This window comes from Panthera onca, chromosome C1 (genome assembly GCF_046562875.1).
Source record: "Panthera onca isolate mPanOnc1 chromosome C1, mPanOnc1 haplotype 2, whole genome shotgun sequence".
Taxonomy (NCBI): domain Eukaryota; kingdom Metazoa; phylum Chordata; class Mammalia; order Carnivora; family Felidae; genus Panthera; species Panthera onca.
In genome coordinates, this window is record NC_138346.1 from 44105318 (window position 1) to 44124726 (window position 19409).

General features: G+C 33.5%; 1 protein-coding gene across 5 annotated transcripts in view; it reads right to left on the reverse strand.

Moving 5' to 3' along the window:
• Positions 1–19409, reverse strand: part of GLS (glutaminase) — an 83283-nt gene that overhangs the window by 15456 nt on the left and 48418 nt on the right. For 2 of the 5 annotated variants that reach the window (XM_060622438.2, XM_081796356.1), the window contains one exon: positions 16488–16580. In XM_060622438.2, the coding sequence (XP_060478421.2) occupies positions 16488–16580 (93 nt within the window). Of the gene's footprint in view, positions 1–11303; positions 11306–13257; positions 15495–16487; positions 16581–19409 lie in introns of those variants that run through there. The other 3 variants (XM_081796357.1, XM_060622440.3, XM_060622441.2) reach the window with 3 other exon arrangements.

A 19409-nucleotide genomic window follows, 5' to 3' on the forward strand; every position in this document is an offset into this window, starting at 1 on the left:
AAAAAAAGGATCAGGGCAACAACAATCAAAAGATTCTCACACTGTCTGGTATAAATTTAAAAATAAATATACACAAGGTCCCTGAAAAGAGATGGGGCTCTCTTTTTGCCAAAAAACAAAACAAAAATTTGGCAGCAATAAACCCAGAATTATGTTTTCAATTTAAAGGATCCAGCTCTCCTTTGTACGTCCTAAATATTGCTACTACAACAAAGCAAGGCACAGGGACATGAATATTCATTCCAACCACAATACATTCTTACTGACTGCTTTGATTTTAGAAATTTCTCGTTTTTGTTGGTCTCCAGAGAGCCATACTTAATTTTCTCCATTCTTCAATGTCTATTTTACAGTTCTATTGCGGGAAGTGTGACATGCGAGCTTTATGGATAACACACAGAACAAGCACAATAACAATATGTTTCTCTAGTGTTTTCAATTTTCAAAGGACTTTCATAGGCATTGTAATATCAAATGATGATAACAGGCTCCTCTAGCACATAATACAAGGAGCCTCTGGAGAACAGGATATTTTTAAGATCCTCAAAAATAATGCAGTGTAAGACTGTATGAAAAAAATATATATAATTAGGCCAAAAAAAATCACTCCATCACCATTCTCAGGGCCTTATCATGAGACTGCTTAGCATGTATCTGTATTTTAACATTCATAATTATTATCGGTAATATTTTATATGAAGGAAGGAGAATGGACGTGGCAAAATTATATACAGCACTCACCTGTTAGTGTAAGTTACATTAGTTGAAAATTCTTTAAGTAGAACCAAATTCTAAAAGGAGAAAAGCCTACATTCATGTCTTCTATGTAGGGAGCGTATAAAGTAGATTCCAAAGCCTACTTTTAAAATCACTATCCGGTAAATGCTCTAAAATCCCTTGCCTGATCTTCTGCAGCTCCTGAACCTAAATTTGGAATGCAGCCACAGGATAATGGCGGGGCGGGGGGGGTGGGGGGGGTGGGGTGGCAACAGAGCAGATTAGCATCCCTGCAAACCCATGGTACCAACCTCAATAGTATTGTGACAACTACTGCTTTATTTCCTTCAGCTCTGCCCCACCTTCCAAGAATAAACATTTCCTATCTTCTCTGTGCCCTGAAACCGCACAGCCTCCCTCCAACTCCACAACTTATTCTCAGCATAAAGCCTTTCATCCACTTCAGGAAAATGGAAGCCAATGGGCAGAAACTTCCTCAACTTCTCCCTACCATACCTACCTACTGCATACCTACCTACCTGCCTGCCTCTCAATGTCCTATTTTATTGAAGGAGATACTCTTCCTCCTACCATACCTAAATCCTCCGCTGATGCCGAGAGCTCCATCTCTTTCCAGAGACATCACTTTGTTGTCCATTTCCTCTTTCTTGTATCTATTTTAAGCTCTCCTTCTTTACTGGGTCTTTTCTATCAGCAGCCAACCCTGCTCTACTCCAGTAGTTCCCCGGCCTTCAAATCTCAAAGCCAAGAAAATTTTCTTAATAGTGGAGAGGAGATTACCAATATGGGCCACCCATTTCTTATTTTCTGAGCACAAACAATAAAGAAGACTACTATCTACTAACATCATTTACTAAATAAAAAGACATTTTAGCACCAAAAGTAGGAAGGACATTATGTAACTGGACACCTTCATCTTATTTAATGCTTATCTGTTTTGTACGGTTGACTCTTCCAAATTTCTTGCAATACTTTCTCTCCTGGACTTCTATTATGGTATGCTGGATTTTCTCCTAATGGGACATTTTTCCCCAGTGGGAAACTACTGTTCTATCCTACTTTTTATTTTTAATGTTAAATTTTGAGTATCTGTTACTTCGTTTTTAAAAAAATGTTTATTTTCGAGAGAGAGAACACAAGTGGGGAAGGGACAGAGAAAGAGGGAGACAGACGATCCGAAGCAGGCTGTGCTGACAGCAACAAGCCCAACGTTGGGCCATAACTCATGACGCCGTGAGATAATGACCTGACCCAAAGCTGGATGCTCAACTGACTGAGCCACCCAGGCACCCCTATCCTACTTTGAAAGTGGGAGTTCCTTAAGGTTCCTTCTCATTCTGCATGGTCTACTGGAGCAATCTCACACAACTTACAGCTTCAAACCTACTCTCAACATGCTAACAACTCACAAAATTGTATCTCCAATTCAAACCACTCTCCTAAGTTTTCGGCCTGTATCTGACACTTGTCACTACTTGGATATCTCAGAAATATAAATATGTCAAACAGAAGTTAGCTTTCTCACAACTGCCAACTGCTTACCTAAGATCTATTTCCTATTCCATCTAGGCTAACAGAATCTCTACTTGTTGGAGGTAGCAATGTGCCAACTGAAAATTCTTTCCTAGATTCCCTTGTAGCTAGTCTGGCCAGCGAGTGTCAGATGAGTTTCTAGGAAACTTCTCTTACCTGATTTAGGTATCACTCTTTTCTTCTACCACTTTGACCATACACGTGAGGCTAAAGGTGGAACACTTTGCAACTACATGGTGATAGGCATGATGTCTAACCCCAACACACGAAGGCTGGTTGGAGCAGAAGTGTATCTTACTGATGGCACACATCCTGGATTGCCTACACCCAGACTTATTATAATACAAAGATAGCCCTATTCATTGAGACCCCTATTAATCATCCTCTTGATAGCTATAGTCAAAAGACCCCTTAATTGGTACAACCAAAATTAATCTTTCCCTGTACTCCCAAGATTTGCTTCTCCAGGGTTCTCCATCTTAATAATGTAGCACCATCTGTCCTATTGCTAATACTAAAACCTGATTGTCCACTTAACAGGTCATTCTTTTCACCCACCAAATACTATCACCAAGTGCTGCCAATTTCATCTCCTAAACACATCTCATACCTACCTTTCTCACATCTATTTCCCTACTCTAAGCTACCATCACATTTCACCTCAGCCCTAAAACTTCAACTTTTGTCTTCCTCTAATCCATTCCCCACAGAGCAGTTTTAAAACCAAATCATGTCACTCCCCTTCTTATACAAGCCAAATACACTTTGAATAGTACAAAACTCTTAATGTGGCATGTAAGATCCTACATAAATATTTCCCAAACTGTGTTCAGAGGACCATCTACAGCAGAAACACCCAAGGTGCTTATTAAAAATGCAGGTGTTTAAGCCAATCTCCAAGATTGTGCCTTAGGACACACTGGGGGCACCTGGGTGATTCAGTGGGTTAAGCGTTTGAGACCTGATCTCAACTCAGGTCTTGATTTCAGGATCATGAGTTCAAGCCCCATGTTGGGCTCCACACCCAGCGTGGAGTCTACTTGAAAAATAATTTTAAAAAGTTAATAAAATTAAGACACACTAACAGCTGTAGTGTACATTGAGAGACAAGAAGGGCTATCCTACATTATGTGGTCTTATGTCTTAGACTCATCCAGGGCCAATCTCAATTCACACCTTGCCTCACTCTTCTCCCATCATTTTTGCTTTCTTTCACCATCTCCAAAGTGCTCCTTCCTGTCCCCGGGCCTTCAAGCCAGAGTATTTTATTAATCCTCACCCTTCCTCTAACTCATTCAAAATTTATCACCTTTCAGGGAAAATCAGCCATACCTATTTTATCAAAAAATGAAATCTTGTTATACTCTGCTGGAACTTTGTACATGTCTACCATTTATTGTATTTGTGTATTTCTTCAAGATATAAAATGTTATAGCTAACTATTCCCCCAGCACTCATCCCCCTCTTTCTCAGAGGGAAGTTTTACTGAAGACTGGTGTGCATGTTCTTATACTTTAACTACACTGTATGTTTATCTCACAAAGTCTGTTACAGGTGTATAAATACTTGGTATATGCCATTTCACCTCCTTTATAAGTTAAAATGAACTAGATCTACATGCATCTGTATGAACAAATCACTTATCACCATTTTTGCTATTTTATTAACTATTCAGTATCTACATCCCCACTAGATTGCAAACATCAAGGGCTTGATCAGACTCATTCAGTACCCGCATATCCTAAGTACTTTGCAGTTTCTGGCATGGAACAGGCAAGGAACAAATACATATTGGTTAAATGAAGAAGTAATTAGCGAATGAACAATAAACAGGATAATGCTAAAGCTAATTTATATAAAACCAGAACTACTCTGTCAAATTAAATTGGCTAAATAACTTAAACTGTGTGTATGTGTAAACAAAAACTAGTGAAATATTGAGGGATAACTGGTTCTTGGTAGAAAAAAATAATCTGAACAGTTATACATTTGCATTTATATATTGGGATCTAATCTTACACACTGGTAGGGGATTTATATGCAATACCAGGAATGAAGAGCAGAAAACACACACAAGAGAAAAACAAAATTCTTGTATTTAGAATGGATGAAAAATTGTTTCATAACAGTATTTGGAAACCTAGAAATCAAGACTCAGAAGAGTCCTGGTCACTTTCTTACAGCAACTTTAGTGGAAAAACAACTTCACTGAAAGAATGAACTATTTGTTCATCTTGTACCCTACTACATTATAAAAACAATAATGGAAGAACAATTTAATTGAAAAATGGGAACACTTACTACCAGCTCTCCTGAGTAAAGGGTATTAGGATAGGTGGAAGTTATTTTTTAGATATACTTTAACAGCAGAATTGTGTTTCATAGTCCAGTACACATATTTTGGGGGAATCTGCTTATATCTAACATTATCATTAAAATCATATATACAAGAACAAGTATAAATGACTGTGGATGAGAATACAAAATTTGTTTTTCATCATTGAATCATTCTGGTTGGTTTCCAAAAAAATTTTTTTACCCTAAAAACAAGTGCAGATGTGAAGAAAGATACATTAATTTTTGGATAATAAAGTTGCAGATCATAGAATTCTTATATATAAATAAGGTTAGTGAAAACCCCTACAATTGAACCCTGTGGAAGGCTTTATGGAATCAGGGTTTTTAAAGGTTTTGATAAGTTGAGGTTAGCTGATAGGCACTTAGAGGAAATACACAAAAGGATTTAAAAGTGCACCTTTAAAATTAAGTTAGAATAAACATCGGCTTTTAGTGCTAGTGTACTGATTTATATTTAATGCTAGGAATATACAATAAGGAAACCTTTTAAGTAGTGCAAAAGACTTATAAGAGCTAAGCTAAAAATGACTTCACTGATATTTAGGGCTGACTTGTTATCTTCTATAGTCAAGTAATATTGGAGTTAATTTTCCCATTTATATCAACACTTTTTTTTAAGACTTTTTAAAAAAAGTTTATTTATTCATTTTGGGAGAGACAGAGACAGCACAGGTAGGGGAGGGACAGAAAGAGAGAGGGAGAGAGAGAATCCAAACCAGGCTCCATGCTGCCAGCGCAGAGCCTGATGGAGGGTTCGAACTCACAAAACGATAAGATCATGACCTGAGCCGAGACCAGAGTCAGATGCTTGACTGAGCCACCCAAGTGCCCCAAGACATTTTAGACATAAATGTGCTGTCTGCCAAAAAACCCCTAATAGTTTCCCAACATATCTAATTCTTAGTAAAAGGATCTCTGGGGAGAGGAACTTTTCTCTGAGCGAAATAATTACATGCACATATGAAAATTGTAGGACACTGGTGGTATGTGATAGAGACATTGCCTTATATAAGGTATAGGAAATTCAAAGTATCACAGGATAACCTTATTTAATATGAAATTTCCCTTTTTGGTCTATCAAGACACTCTGAAATTGTATTGTCCTTAAATTTCCATGGAGTATCTTGATTTTATTAACAAGGAGACATAAGTTGCTCTGCTTACATTTTGCAATGGGAAATAATATAGTCTATGGTCAAGACAATGAGCTCTGGAACCAAAACTGCCTGGGTGTAAATCCTGGTTCTATATAGGATCTAATTCTGTGACCTTAGTGAATTTACAAGACCTATATAAATCTACAGAGGTAGTAATACCTACTTCATAGACTTCAGGGGGATTAAAAAATTCTCAAAACATTCATGGATGGTTAACCCATAGTAAGTCACAGTGAGTGCTAAAAGTCATGCTATTCAAATTCTGATGTTATCAGGTTTCTGCTGATGGTGTATTGGACATGCACTGCTGCTAGAGTTGACTGAAATTATGGACATTGAAAGCAAACTACAGAAAAACACAGGATCCTCTAGGTTAGGAAACTGGACGGCCTTAGCAAACTGAGATTACCTCAATTTTGGCCTACACCTTTGAGGACTGATCACTGTATATTTAGCGATTAGCCTACACACTGCAAAGTCTCTTGTGATAAGGGATTGAGAAAGAAACTCTAGACTTCCAAGGTCTTTGGGCACAGGCAGCAGGCATAGATGAAAGACATTCTTTTTAAAATTACTGCCAATTTTAGGTAAAAATGGTCACTTCAAACCTATGATTAAGAATGTTTACAGATTAACCATTACTATCCTATGTCAGAATGAGTAAGAGTGGCACATCTTCCTGAAATCAATTTTACTCCAATTCTGGAGAAGATAAAGGTTAGTCACAGACCTTATAAATACTACGTTAAAAAAAAAAAATTAAAACAGGTGAAACAGAACAAAATTTATATGAATTTTTAAGGTAGAAAACAAGCCTCAGAAGTTCATGCCTTATGGTATACCACGTTACCTATCCAGATCCTATACCCAACTGCCCAGCATTCACTGATCCTATTTAAGTCCCAAAAGCACTAAGTAAACCACAGTTTCACTCTATTAAGAACTTTTGCAGAAGATCCCAAATTCTTAACTAAAACCAAAATCTAAAATTCACAATGGCAGCGAATGGGAATTTTTGCAAAACAAAAACTACAAAACACACTATGCAAACATAGCAACAGCCCTCTCTCCAGAGCCCCTAAATATAAGGTAAATGCACTAATACATGAGACCATTACATAACAAAGCCCAACATGTAAGGGATACCAAATCAACAGCAGTGCTGATTCTGTGGCAGACATATATGGTGGATGTAAAATAAAATTGGCACAACAGAGACAAAATAAAAATTAAAGCTTCTCAAGTTTTTATTACTTGGCTAAAAAACACAGCAAACTAGTTTTCTTTCTCTGTTTCTCCTTCAGGTGAAAAAAAAAAACATACATACTCTAAGTTTTGTTGTAATAGCATGTTTTAGCTGAAACACTTCACAAATGGGTAAATAGAAAGTTAAATTCTACTTCCCACCTCCTTAAAACCATTCTCTAAAACTTCTCTTTCAGGTAAAAAGAAGAGACATTAAGGCAGGAATATTTTATTGGTATGATTAAAAAGGGTTAATACTATTAGTCACCAGAGAATTTTAACAAAATCACTTGTTCTGTAATTTCATCAAGAGATGTTAATAAAGTTTCATTGTGTAAAAAATGTAGCATTCATTTTAATTCAAAGTAGAAACAATATTATTTAGTTCATTCCTTTATTTATATTATAACTCTTGTGCAGACCTAGACCCACAGACACATGTATTGAAAGCTGAAGGTAAAATAATGATTAACAATAAACTTTTATTATAATGAAAAAAGTCTGAATTAACACTCATGTTTTTTTAACTTTTTAAAGAAAATAACTCTAGAATGGTAAATGTCAACAATATTAAGACTTGGAAATGAACATATCAGCATTACAAACGCTTGAAAATGAAAACACACTTTATGAGTAACTTTCATATATTTTTTAAGTTACCTCATTTTCAGCCAAAAATGAGTTATTATTGGAAAAGTTGGAAAAAGAAAGAATACTTGAAATTAACATAGTCTGAATTTTTCAATTAGGATCTTTAATCATGAGTGACTGTGAGAAAGAACAAAACAACAAAGTATGGATGGAGTCAATAATTTATACCATGGTTTTACACAACACAATTAATCTCATCTAATGAAACAAAGTCAAGACAAGTATTATGTTATCCCCTCAAAGGATAATCTGTAATTGTTCCTTAGTGATGATTTGTGAAAGGCACATACAAAATAATGAAAACTAGTAATTATAAAGAAAAGATGAACAAAAGGCTGAAGATTTCAATTTGAATTTTACAATGGAATGATCCAAATGTGAATAGTTATACTAGCATAATTGATGCTAATATTTCAGCATCATTCTAATTTTAGTAAGTACAATGTGAAAACAGAGTTTATACTGAGTAAGAGCCAGTATCCTAAAGTTCAGCTTCTCATCTATATAAACTTAGGGGGAAAAGAGCTATATAATAGGCAAGTTTAAATTTTGAGAAGAAACCCGTACTGTTTTTTGGAATAACAATATTTAAGTTGTAACATTTCTAAGTCAACAAAGGTGTTTAAAAAGTAACATTTCTCAAGAACAGCAATATAAATTTCCTTCATAAATAAAAAATAAATCCCAGAACTATGAAATGGAGATTGGTACTAAGGACAACATACATGATAGAGTGATAAACTCTTGTTCTGAAGCCACCTAGAGATCCAAATATGCAAAATAAAAACAAAGGAAGGTAGATATTTTGCATAGTATGTGCTGGGAAAAGCTGACTTGAAAAAAATTTTTTTTCTTTTAGAAAACATTTTAGAACTCCAATAGCCTTTTGTTTTTTTAACCTTTTTACTTTCAATATTTAACCTAACTCCAAAGGAATTTATTTTAAAAGCAAATGGCGCAACATTTATTTTTCCAGTCACATTTTTCCTATACTTTCTTTCAAAGGTTCCAGGATAATTTCTTATTTTTAGAACTACTGTATAATTGTAGCATTCACTTCTTAATTTTTCCAGTCTTTATAAGTTGTGGCGTAAGACTCTTTACTAGAGAAATACAATAGTTTTTACTAAACATTGATGTAACAATGTTTGCCAAATAACTTGAGTTGTATTAACTACTGACAATTATGCTTTTCATCACAAATAACCAACAAACAAAAGATGTAACAAAACACACAATAGAACAATTCCATCAAAAAAGAGAAAAAAATATTGTACATGTGTTAACTGAGGAAGCAAGGTGGTAAGAAACCTGGAAAGGAGGTTGGCTGAAGCGGGAGTTTGCACCACATAAACTCTAAGATAGCTTTCAATCTCAATTATGGGATTCTAATAAATTATAAGATTATGGTAAATGAAAGAACAAAGACCTAGAAAGGTTGAGCTATGTTTTAAAAATAAAACAAATTCTTTAGCTGTTTACAGAATATGAACTAAAATCGTAAGTGAGGGTTCCAAGTGGAACTGACCAGAGAGATTTTCATTATATAAACAAAAATTGCCAGACGTGTAATATGGAAACAAATCTATTTCAGGTAAGAACACTTCCTTTTAAAAGCTAAGCCTTCTGGGGCGCCTGCTTGGGTGGCTCGGTGGGTTAAGCATCCAACTTCGGCTCAGGTCATGATCTCGAGGTTTGTGAGTTCCGGGAGTTTGAGCACCTCATTGGGCTCTCTGCTCTGAGCACAGAGCCCACTTCAGATCCTAGATCTCCCTCTCTCTCTGCCCCTCCCCTGCTCACGTGCACACGTGTGCTTCTCTCAAAAATAAACATTAAAAAAAATAAAACCTAGGCCTTCCAGATAGATAATTTCAATCATCTGAGGTATTTCAGCAAGGTAAATACTTAATGAAAAAAATCATTAGTTTTAATAATACTATGTCCAGAAGACTCATGTCCTCAGGTATTAAAATTTGGCTTAAGAATAAATATACCATGGGGTGCCTGGGTGGCTCAGGGGGTTAAGTGTCCCACTCCTGATTTCAGCTCAGGTCATACATACATAATCTCACGGTTTGTGAGATCAAGCCCTTTGTCTGGCTCGGATTCTCTCTCTCTGACCCTCCTCTGCTCACGCTCTCTCTGAAAATACATATAAATAAATTAATTAAATAAATAAATAAGCAAGCCAAGTTGTTCTTCATCGAGATTTAACTAAAGTATTTCTGATAGTAACTGAGATTTAGAGTTCAAGGTCTAACAATGGTGTTATGAGATCAACTGCCCAAATGTGTCATCTCATTCCTCTTTCCTAGGAGTCTGTATCCTGAGGCTCATCACAGCATTTGGCACCAAGAATCATAATTTTTTTAAGTTTACTTAATACATAACAGTTCTCAATAAAAAAGATTTGGAATTTACCAAAAACTACCACAGACACCACCAAAAAAAAGTAATGCACTCAAATGCTAATTTACATCTTATTCATTTCAGTTAAAGGTGAATGTAATTGACTGGAAAGCCATAATAAAAATTTAATCAACATAGGCTTTACACATTTTGCACATCTTAAAAGTCTCTACAGGTGCAACGTATAAAAATCACTAGAGTGGATCTATAATCTACAAAACATACGGTAAACTAAAAGTCAACCTTAAAATTAATAACCTTTCATATATCAAAATATAAAATAAAGAACATTTTAAAACCACAGTACAAGAGAATCATTTCATTAAAAATAACGATTTATGATCAGTCTAAACATCTAAAAAATAAGTACCTTTTCTATTACTATTTAAGAAGTTAAGGAGTCTAAAAAACATCAAGTTTGCCAAATGTTTTATGTTGGAGAACTTTTGTTCTAGATGCTTATAATTTAGTTTTAAAAACTAAACTAAAACAGACTATAACTCTAAATTTTTTCAAGTCTGTGTGGTATTCACTTCAATAAACTACTTTGGCAGGAGAAGGGAGAAGAAGGATAAGAGAACGTCTCCTAGTCCAACTAAATTCCTTCCATTTCTATGTAGTGTAAGAAACAAATGTTTTAAGTATGTTATAATTTGAGATAAAAGAAAAAAGTAGTTGAACTTGATACACTTGAATATATCTTCCTGTTTATTTTCGCCTTTTTTAAAATGTTTATTTTTGAGAGAAAGTGAGACAGAGCATGAACGGGGGAGGCGCAGAGAGAGAGGGAGACACAGAATCTGAAGCAGGCTCCAGGATCTGAGCTGTTAGCACAGAGCCGGACGTGGGGCTTGAACCCATGGGCTGTGAGATCATGACCTGTGCCAAAGTCAGACACTTAACCAACTGAGCCACCCAGGCGGTGGCTATATCTCTAATGTTTGGTTTTGGTGTTATCATACAATGTAAATACTGCATTTAATATAAAGCAGTAAAGGAATTGAGCAGAAATTATGTTACTTTTTTCTTTAAATTACATTCTAGCATTTTCAAGATTGGTTAAAAACCAAAATTTCCACAAAATGAATAGTAAAACACATTCTTAATAATTATGTACAATTTTTGGAATAAAACTATTCCATAAACTGTTCAAAATGAGAAGTACATTATTTAAGTTGAATATAATCTTCCCATTTAATAAATTTTGGAGACTGCTTTAAAGTCAATTTCCATATGAAATTTGATATTCTTGCTTTCCCTTTTATGAAGTTCTCCAATATTGTTACTCTCTTACCCTGACAGTGCAGGTAGTGAATGGGCACAACAAAAGAAACCACAAATCTTCAGAGTCAAACTGAGTAAGTAAAACATGTTATATTTTATAAATTCTGGGACAGCAAAAATGTCTATCTGGATAGACAGATATACTCACAAACACATATGTATATAACACACACATGTATATAAATTATCAGGGTATAGACTGACATATCAGTATACATCAGTGTTTCTTCTCACATACATACATGCCTACAAAACTTGACACTGTCAGGCCAAGACGACCAAGCTGAGCCACCTCTCCCTTTGCTTCAAATGGATTAAAAGCAAAAAAAAATCCAAGTGTGTCTTTAAAAGTAAGCAATCATAAATCAATTACATACTGAATATATCATGACACATGAACTTATTTCCTAGTCCCAAAAGAACTTTATAAAAAAAAAAAATCCCATTTAGATAAATACAAAATCCTATAAACAATGGTATTTCCCCTTCAAATAGTTTTAAAAGTCTACAATATATTTGGGACGACTTCTCTGGATACAAATGATGTATCTGATCAAACAGTAAAATTTAAACTTAAAGTAAAGCTGACCTTAAACAATGTGGGAGGGCTTAGGAATACTGGCCCCCATGTGGTTGAAAATCTGCATAGAACTTTTGACTCCCCCCCACAAATTTAACTACTAATAGCTGATGCTGACAAGAAGCCTTACCAAGAACATAAACAGTTCAGTAAAACATTTTGTATGTTACATAGTAAGCTGGAGAAAAGAAAATGTTATTAAGAAAATCATAAGGAAGATAAAATAAATTATAGTACTGTACTATAATTTACTAAGTTACATAAGTGGAGCCATGCAGTTCAAACCTGTGTTAGGAGTCAACTGTACTGTTTATGTCTGACAATGCATGGAGCCTCATTAGACTTTGGACTATGCTGTGGAAATATAAAGTTCCTTCTGAAGACTAAATTCCTTAAAAAGTAAATAAGGTGAATTTCTGTAGTATAGTTATTCCATTTAATATAAATTCTACTGTGATTCACAATTCTAAAGTAATATTACGATACTCTTCATCTGATTCAGCAATGTTTTCCTACCCTACACAACGTATAAAACAGTGACACAGTGAGTAACACCAGCGATACTCTTCCTCAGAAAGCTGAACCAGGAAACCAGCAAATAGGGTAGATTTTTTTCTTTTTTAAGTTGTTAAATGTACTCTCCCTCAAAAAGCCCACCGACTCTATACTTTGTTAAAAAAAAAAAATCAAATGAAGCCCTTTGGAGAGTATTTCTAGTATGTCTTCACAATAGCCTCAGAAGTAAAAATCTAAAGCATTTTAATAGTATCTTCATAAAGATTTACTATTTTGAAGTTAAAATTCCAACTATTTGTTGTACTTAAAATGCTAGAGTTCCTTTCATCAAAAAAAAAAAAAAAAAAAACAATAAAATCAGCTTAAAATAAATTTATTGTACAATACAAAAAGTAGGCATACTGGAAAATAAAAGGTACATTATTAAATATACAAAGCAAATAAAAGAAAGCTAAATAACACAAATGTTTTAATCCAAACACTAAGATAAAATGCACAACATTTATGCTAAAAATAAAGTATTTCAGGAAGGATATGCATTTCAAACGAAATGTTAATAATGAAAAAAAAAGGAAAACAAATGTGCTAACTTCTAAATGCTTGAATATCAAGAATCAGTAATGGCATGAAACATTAAATCCACAATACTGGGTACTTTTCAAGAACTTTATTTGAAAAGGTATTAAAAATACTGAAGGAATCAATTTAAAGAATGTTCTTAAATCTGGCAAAGATTTTCCTTTTTTTTTTTTTTAAAGTAAAGTTTAGGGGCCTATTCACAGTATCTTCCCTCTTCTTCCATTTATATACCTTCCTACAAAAATTTCTGGATGCTCATCCTTAATAAGATTAGCTACAATACAGTCAGCTACAAATTAACAACATAATTTTGAAATCTATACATAGGACACAATAGGAAAAATTGAATTTTCATTTTATAAAGTAAAACCAATCTCCAAATGAAATAGTAAAACATAACAATTTAGAGCACAGGGAAAAAAATAAAGCCTTTTTTCCAATCTATCAATTAAGACATTCAGTTCCCCAAACTGCAAATGGCTTTGGTGGAACTAATAATACAAATGATACTGTTTAAAGTTGTTGCAGAGGTGAGGCTTTCAAAAAAACCACTCCCCCCTACCATCCGCCCCCGGAAAATGGCCAAAGTAGAAGTATCCACTTAGATTTGCATTTGTACATTAGAGAAATATTTAAGTAACAATAAACTCCTTGGTAAATCTTCCAAAACCTAACACATAATTATTTAAATATATAAGTTAGCCCAAAAAGCTTTTGACCAACACCTTTGGAAGGGAACTTCTTTTTCTAATATCACAGTTCCCAAGCTTGAGACATCATTTGATCAGGTTTTCTGTATCTATAATTGCGCTATTATCGAAATTACTCAGTGAAATCTTTTTTACTAGAGTTACTTTTACAGATGTGACCTACCACATATGCCATGACACTAAAAAACTACCAAGTCTCCTTCTAGACCCCAGACCCCACCTCTGCCCCTCCAAAATCTACAACTTTAAAAATGAATAAAACGAAACAAAACAAAAAACACCTTGTGGCTATGGGGAATTGTGGGGAAAACTGAAGAGTTATTTGGAAGAAGGAAGAAGTGTGAATAGGTCCTACAGAATTTTACAATCACTTTGCCAAGACAGACTTTAAACATTGTAAATTATCCAAAATAGTCCTTCTTTTAAAAACAAGTTTTGATTCTCAATATTGCATTTTTATAACCAAACAAAAGGATTCAGATCTAACACATTTTAGTAGCATACTTACTACTATCAGACTGAATTCATTTCCTAAGTACTCTAAAATTAGAGTTCAAATAAAACAAACTCTATGAGATGTTATTATAATTTATCATAAAAGATTCATTAGCATTTGTGGAATTATTACGATAATAAAAATATTAAAAACTAAAACCCAAGATTCACCATTCACACTTAAATATAACATAGAAAAAGTAACGTGAATAATACGAAAATAAAATTGTTCAGGTAAACATTTCACTTGAAGACACTCACTGTTGCTCCTTCTGAGTAACCATTATAGCTTTTTAACAGTGAAACATGTCATTATCCTACTTCTGAAATTCTTTGGCTGGAATGTTTTAGTAACATAAGACACTCCTGTACATGACAATTTTGACAGAACACAGAGAAGTTGCAAAGTAAAAAAGCAAAGACATGATTTATATTTTAAAGTGTTTGATAAAATTTAAAATGAATTTTTAAAATTTAAAGCAAATTTATCACTAAAAATGGCATAAAATATAAACTTAAGCTGATTTTATAATCTATCACTGTATTAAGTAATTTGGGATTCATTAATTTTGCCTTTTCATTGTATTTAGCATAGAGATGACTTTCTATTGCCCCTACAGACATCATGTCAGTTTTAAAACTGGGAAAGAAAAAACAAAATGCAATGAAACTTATGAGTTCAATGTGTGGGTTTTAGAACCAAAAATGACATTTCTGTTACCATTTTAAAATGGAGATTAAGTTAAAATTTTAATTACACCATGAAAAAATTTAAAGGAATTTTTTCCTTTTTGCGTCTTTAAAAATAAAGCAAATTTGCTTTACTTATGTATAAATACTTTTTTAAAGACCAACAAATCCACTTTTTAATCTATTATCTTTATACAAAGATTAAAAGGAAAAAAAAGCTTTATGGCTCCAGCACCCAAGGTTGAAAACACAAAAAACTCAAATAAATATTTATAGTATGCAAAAAAGCTAAAGATGGTTGAAAGAGTAAATGAAGAACATTCTGAAACTAGAACCCATTTCTTTAGCTTTTCTCTCCCAGACTTTCCATTCTATATACTACAGTTGTAGAGATGTCCTCATTTGACTCAGGTGACACTTTTTTCCATACTGTCTCTTTTAAAGCAAGTTCTTGTTGGAGACTTTCATAGTCCAATGGTCCAAAGGAATGCTAGTTGTTCAAGCAACATACATAATTTATTAGTGCACTTGAGTGAAGAAAGGTCCAAGCTATAAAACGGTATTTTTCAATGAATGTTATTAAGATCTGTTAACATTTTCACCCACCACCATTTGATGTTTTGTTCCATGTTACTCATGTTGACACCCATGGCAGTTTCTATTCTGTTAGCTTTGCATAATTCTCACATATTATAAGTTATTTGATTGGAACTAACAATAGGAAAATTTACTTAGTATGCATTAAAAATATTTTCTACTTATAAGTGCTTCATATCAGCTTCGAGTCTAATTAGGTATTTACTATAAACATTTTCTAGATGGGATGCAGAGGAATTTAATTAAAATTCAAAACAAGTCCTTGGTCCAGTGAACAACTATGAAGACAAAAAATCTTGTTCCTGAAATTTAAGTCCTGACTCTTAAATATTAGCACTAAGAGAAGTATGTATGTGCAATAATATGAAGCCAAACAATGATAATAAACAAGTATTACTTTAAGAGTATCAAGAACTCTGCATTAAACACTTTTTATAAAAAAATTATTCATCTATAGTGGCCAATAAAAATTATGAGGCTTTGTAAGGTCTTTCACTAATACTATAATCCCTTTCCTATTTACATATCCATCCATGCCAAAATAAACTTCAAGACTACTACTGACAAATGATTAAGAGTAAAACAAGGCTTTCTTTTACAGCATGTAGCACTTTCCAAAGTGTTTTTTTGAACAGAATCAATTCTTTTTTTTTTTTTAACAGAATCAATTCTTTAAAATATTGCTTAAAATAGCAGAAAAATGGGTGGGTAGGTGGAGAACCCTGCTGCCAGGTTAACCAGTTTAAATTTAAATAAAACAGCAATAATTATTATTTATATACTCCTGAGTCCAGGATGAAAATGTCAGTAACTTATGTATACTCAATTCGTGATTAGCAAATATATGAGGACACTAACAAACTAAGTTCTATTCAAACAGGTGAATATCATTTTCTTTCTTTTAGAAAAATATTACATAATAATCTAAATATGAATTTTGCTTACCCTTTGATCACCACCTTCTCTTCGAGGATCAAGTTTTTTTGCAAAGTGTCTCAAATTATCATAGTTATGGAAATTACAGAGAGAAACAAGATCCTGTAAATAAACAGGACAGGAATAAGAAACTGGCTATTCACTGGCTATTTTTTTCATATTGCAACAAATCACACTAATATTGTCCAACTTAACTTACTATCTCATGGAAAATACCACTGCAAAAGGCAGCATGTATCACGAAGAGAACCAAAATCAGAATGAGAACATGGAGTAAGCATTGAGAACAATGCTTACTAGCTAGGGCTTACTAGCTAGGGCTAAACCACTCAAATTGTTTCTTTCATTTCCTATAAAATGGGCCTTTAGTAACAGGTCATATGAAAGAACTATTCTAGCAAATAACCATAAAGCACCACAAAAATATAAACAAACATTCTGGTCACAATCTATTATAATCCATAAGCATCCAATGTCATTCTATAGCTTTTGCAAAATGTAAAAAACTGAAAAATAAATAATTTTAACTGAGAAAGTTTGCAGAAAAATTATAGTACTTAATACAGAGTCTACAAAGTAGTAAATTGCACATAAAACTGGAAGCTGAAATATTAGCAAGACTTGGGTAACTATATAAAATACTGAACTAATCTAGAAACAATTTTATTTTGTAGTGCTTATGTCCTCAAAAAAAAAAAAAAGACTTTTCAAGATAGTTTATGGATAAAGATATTCAAACATACAGATTAATGATGATATAATAAACAATAATAATCTTAATTTATGTTGGGATTTAAATTTAAACCTTTCCAAGTTTAATAACTTTTGTTGAGGTTTTTTGGAAACTGAAAACTATATACAACCACGACAATTAAAGTATCAGCATCAAACAAATGTAATTTCCTATGGGCATGAGTATTATGGGAGCTGATAGAAGCAATTTAAAGATCCTTTATAAGTACTGCCATGGCTAACCTAGTAACTTGCAGACAGGTAGGCAGAATGCCAACAATCAATAAACTACTGAAATGATTCAAAAATCAGAATCACTGGATGGTTCCACTTACATGATTATCATACAACATCCACTCATGATAAAAACCCTCAACAAAGCAGGTTTAGAGGGAACATACCTCAACATAATAAAAGCCACAATATGAAAAATCCACAGCTAACATCATACTCAATGGGGAAAAACTTCAGAGCTTTTCCCCTAAGGTCAGGAACAAGATGTCCACTCTCACCACTTATAATTCAAAATAGTACTGAAGTCCTAGCTACAGCAATCAAACAACAAAAGAAATAAAAGCCTTTCAAATTGGTAAGAAAGAAGTAACACTTTCACTATCTGCAGATCACATGTTACTCTATACAGGAAAACCCTAAAGATGACACCAAAAAACTACTTGAACTGATAAATGAATTCAGTAAAGTCACAAATAAAAAATCAATACACAGAAATCCACTGCATTTAATGAAACTAATAATGAAACCCCAGACAGAAATTAAGAAAAAAATCCTTTACAATTGCACCAAAAATAATAAAATACCTAAGAATAAACTTAACTAAAGAGGTGAAAGATATGTACTCTGAAACACTGACGAAAGAAATTGAAGGTAACACAAAGAAATGGAAAGATATTCCATGCTCATGGATTATAAGAACAAATATTATCAAAATGTCTATACTATCCAAAGCAATCTACAGATTTAATGCAATCTCTATCAAAATACTAAAAGCATTTTTCACAGAACTAGAACAATCCTAAAATTTTTATAAAGTCACAATGACTCAGAATAGCTAAAGCGATCTCAAAAAAGACAAAACCAGAGGTTATCACAATTCTAGACTTCAAGTTATATTACAAAGCTGTAGTTATCAAAACATTACAGTACTAGCACAAAAACAGACACATAAATCAATGGACCAGAATAGAAAACCCAGAAACAAACCCACAATTATATGGTCAATTAATCTTCGACAAAGGAGGCAAGAATATGCAATGGTTTAAAAACATAGTGCTGGTAAAACTGGACAAATGGTGCTGGGAGAACTGGACAGCCACATGCAAAAGAATGAAACTAGACTACTTTCTTACACCATACACAAATATCAACTCAAAATGGATTATGGGCCTAAATATGAGACCTGAAACCATAAAAATCCTAGAAGGGATCACAGGCAGTAATATCTGACATTGGCTGTAGCAACATTTTTCTAGATATGTCTCCTGAGGCAAAGGAAACAAAGCAAAAAAAAAAAAAAAAAAAAAGAAAAGAAAAGAAAAGAAAAAAGTATTGGGACTACATCAAAATAAAGAGCTTCTGCACAGCAAAGGAAACAATCAACCAAACTAAAAAAAAACAAACTGCTGAATGGGGGAAGATATTTGCAAATGACATATCTGATAAAGAATTAGTATCCAAAATATATAAAGAACTGATACAACTCAACACCTAAACAGCAAATAATCAGATTGAAAAATGGGCAGAAGACATGAAAAGACACTTCTCTAAAGAAGACATGCAGATGATCAACAGACACATGAAAAGATGTTCAACATCACTCATCATCAGGGTAATGCAAATCAAAAATCACAATGAGGTATCACTTCACACTCATCAGAATGTCTGAAATCAAAAACTCAAGAAACAAGTGTTGGTGAGGATATGGAGAAAAAGGAACCTTCATGCACTGTTGGTAGGAATGCAAACTGGTGCAGCCACTATGGAAAACAGTATGGAGTTTCCTTAAAAAGTTAAAAAAAAAAATTTAGAAATAGAACTACCCTATGATTCAGAAAACATACTACCAGCTATTTATGCAAAGAATACGAAAACACTAATTTGAAGGGATATATGGACCCCTACCCTATGTTTATTGAAGCATTATTTACAATAACCAAACTATGGAAACAGCCCAAGCGTCCA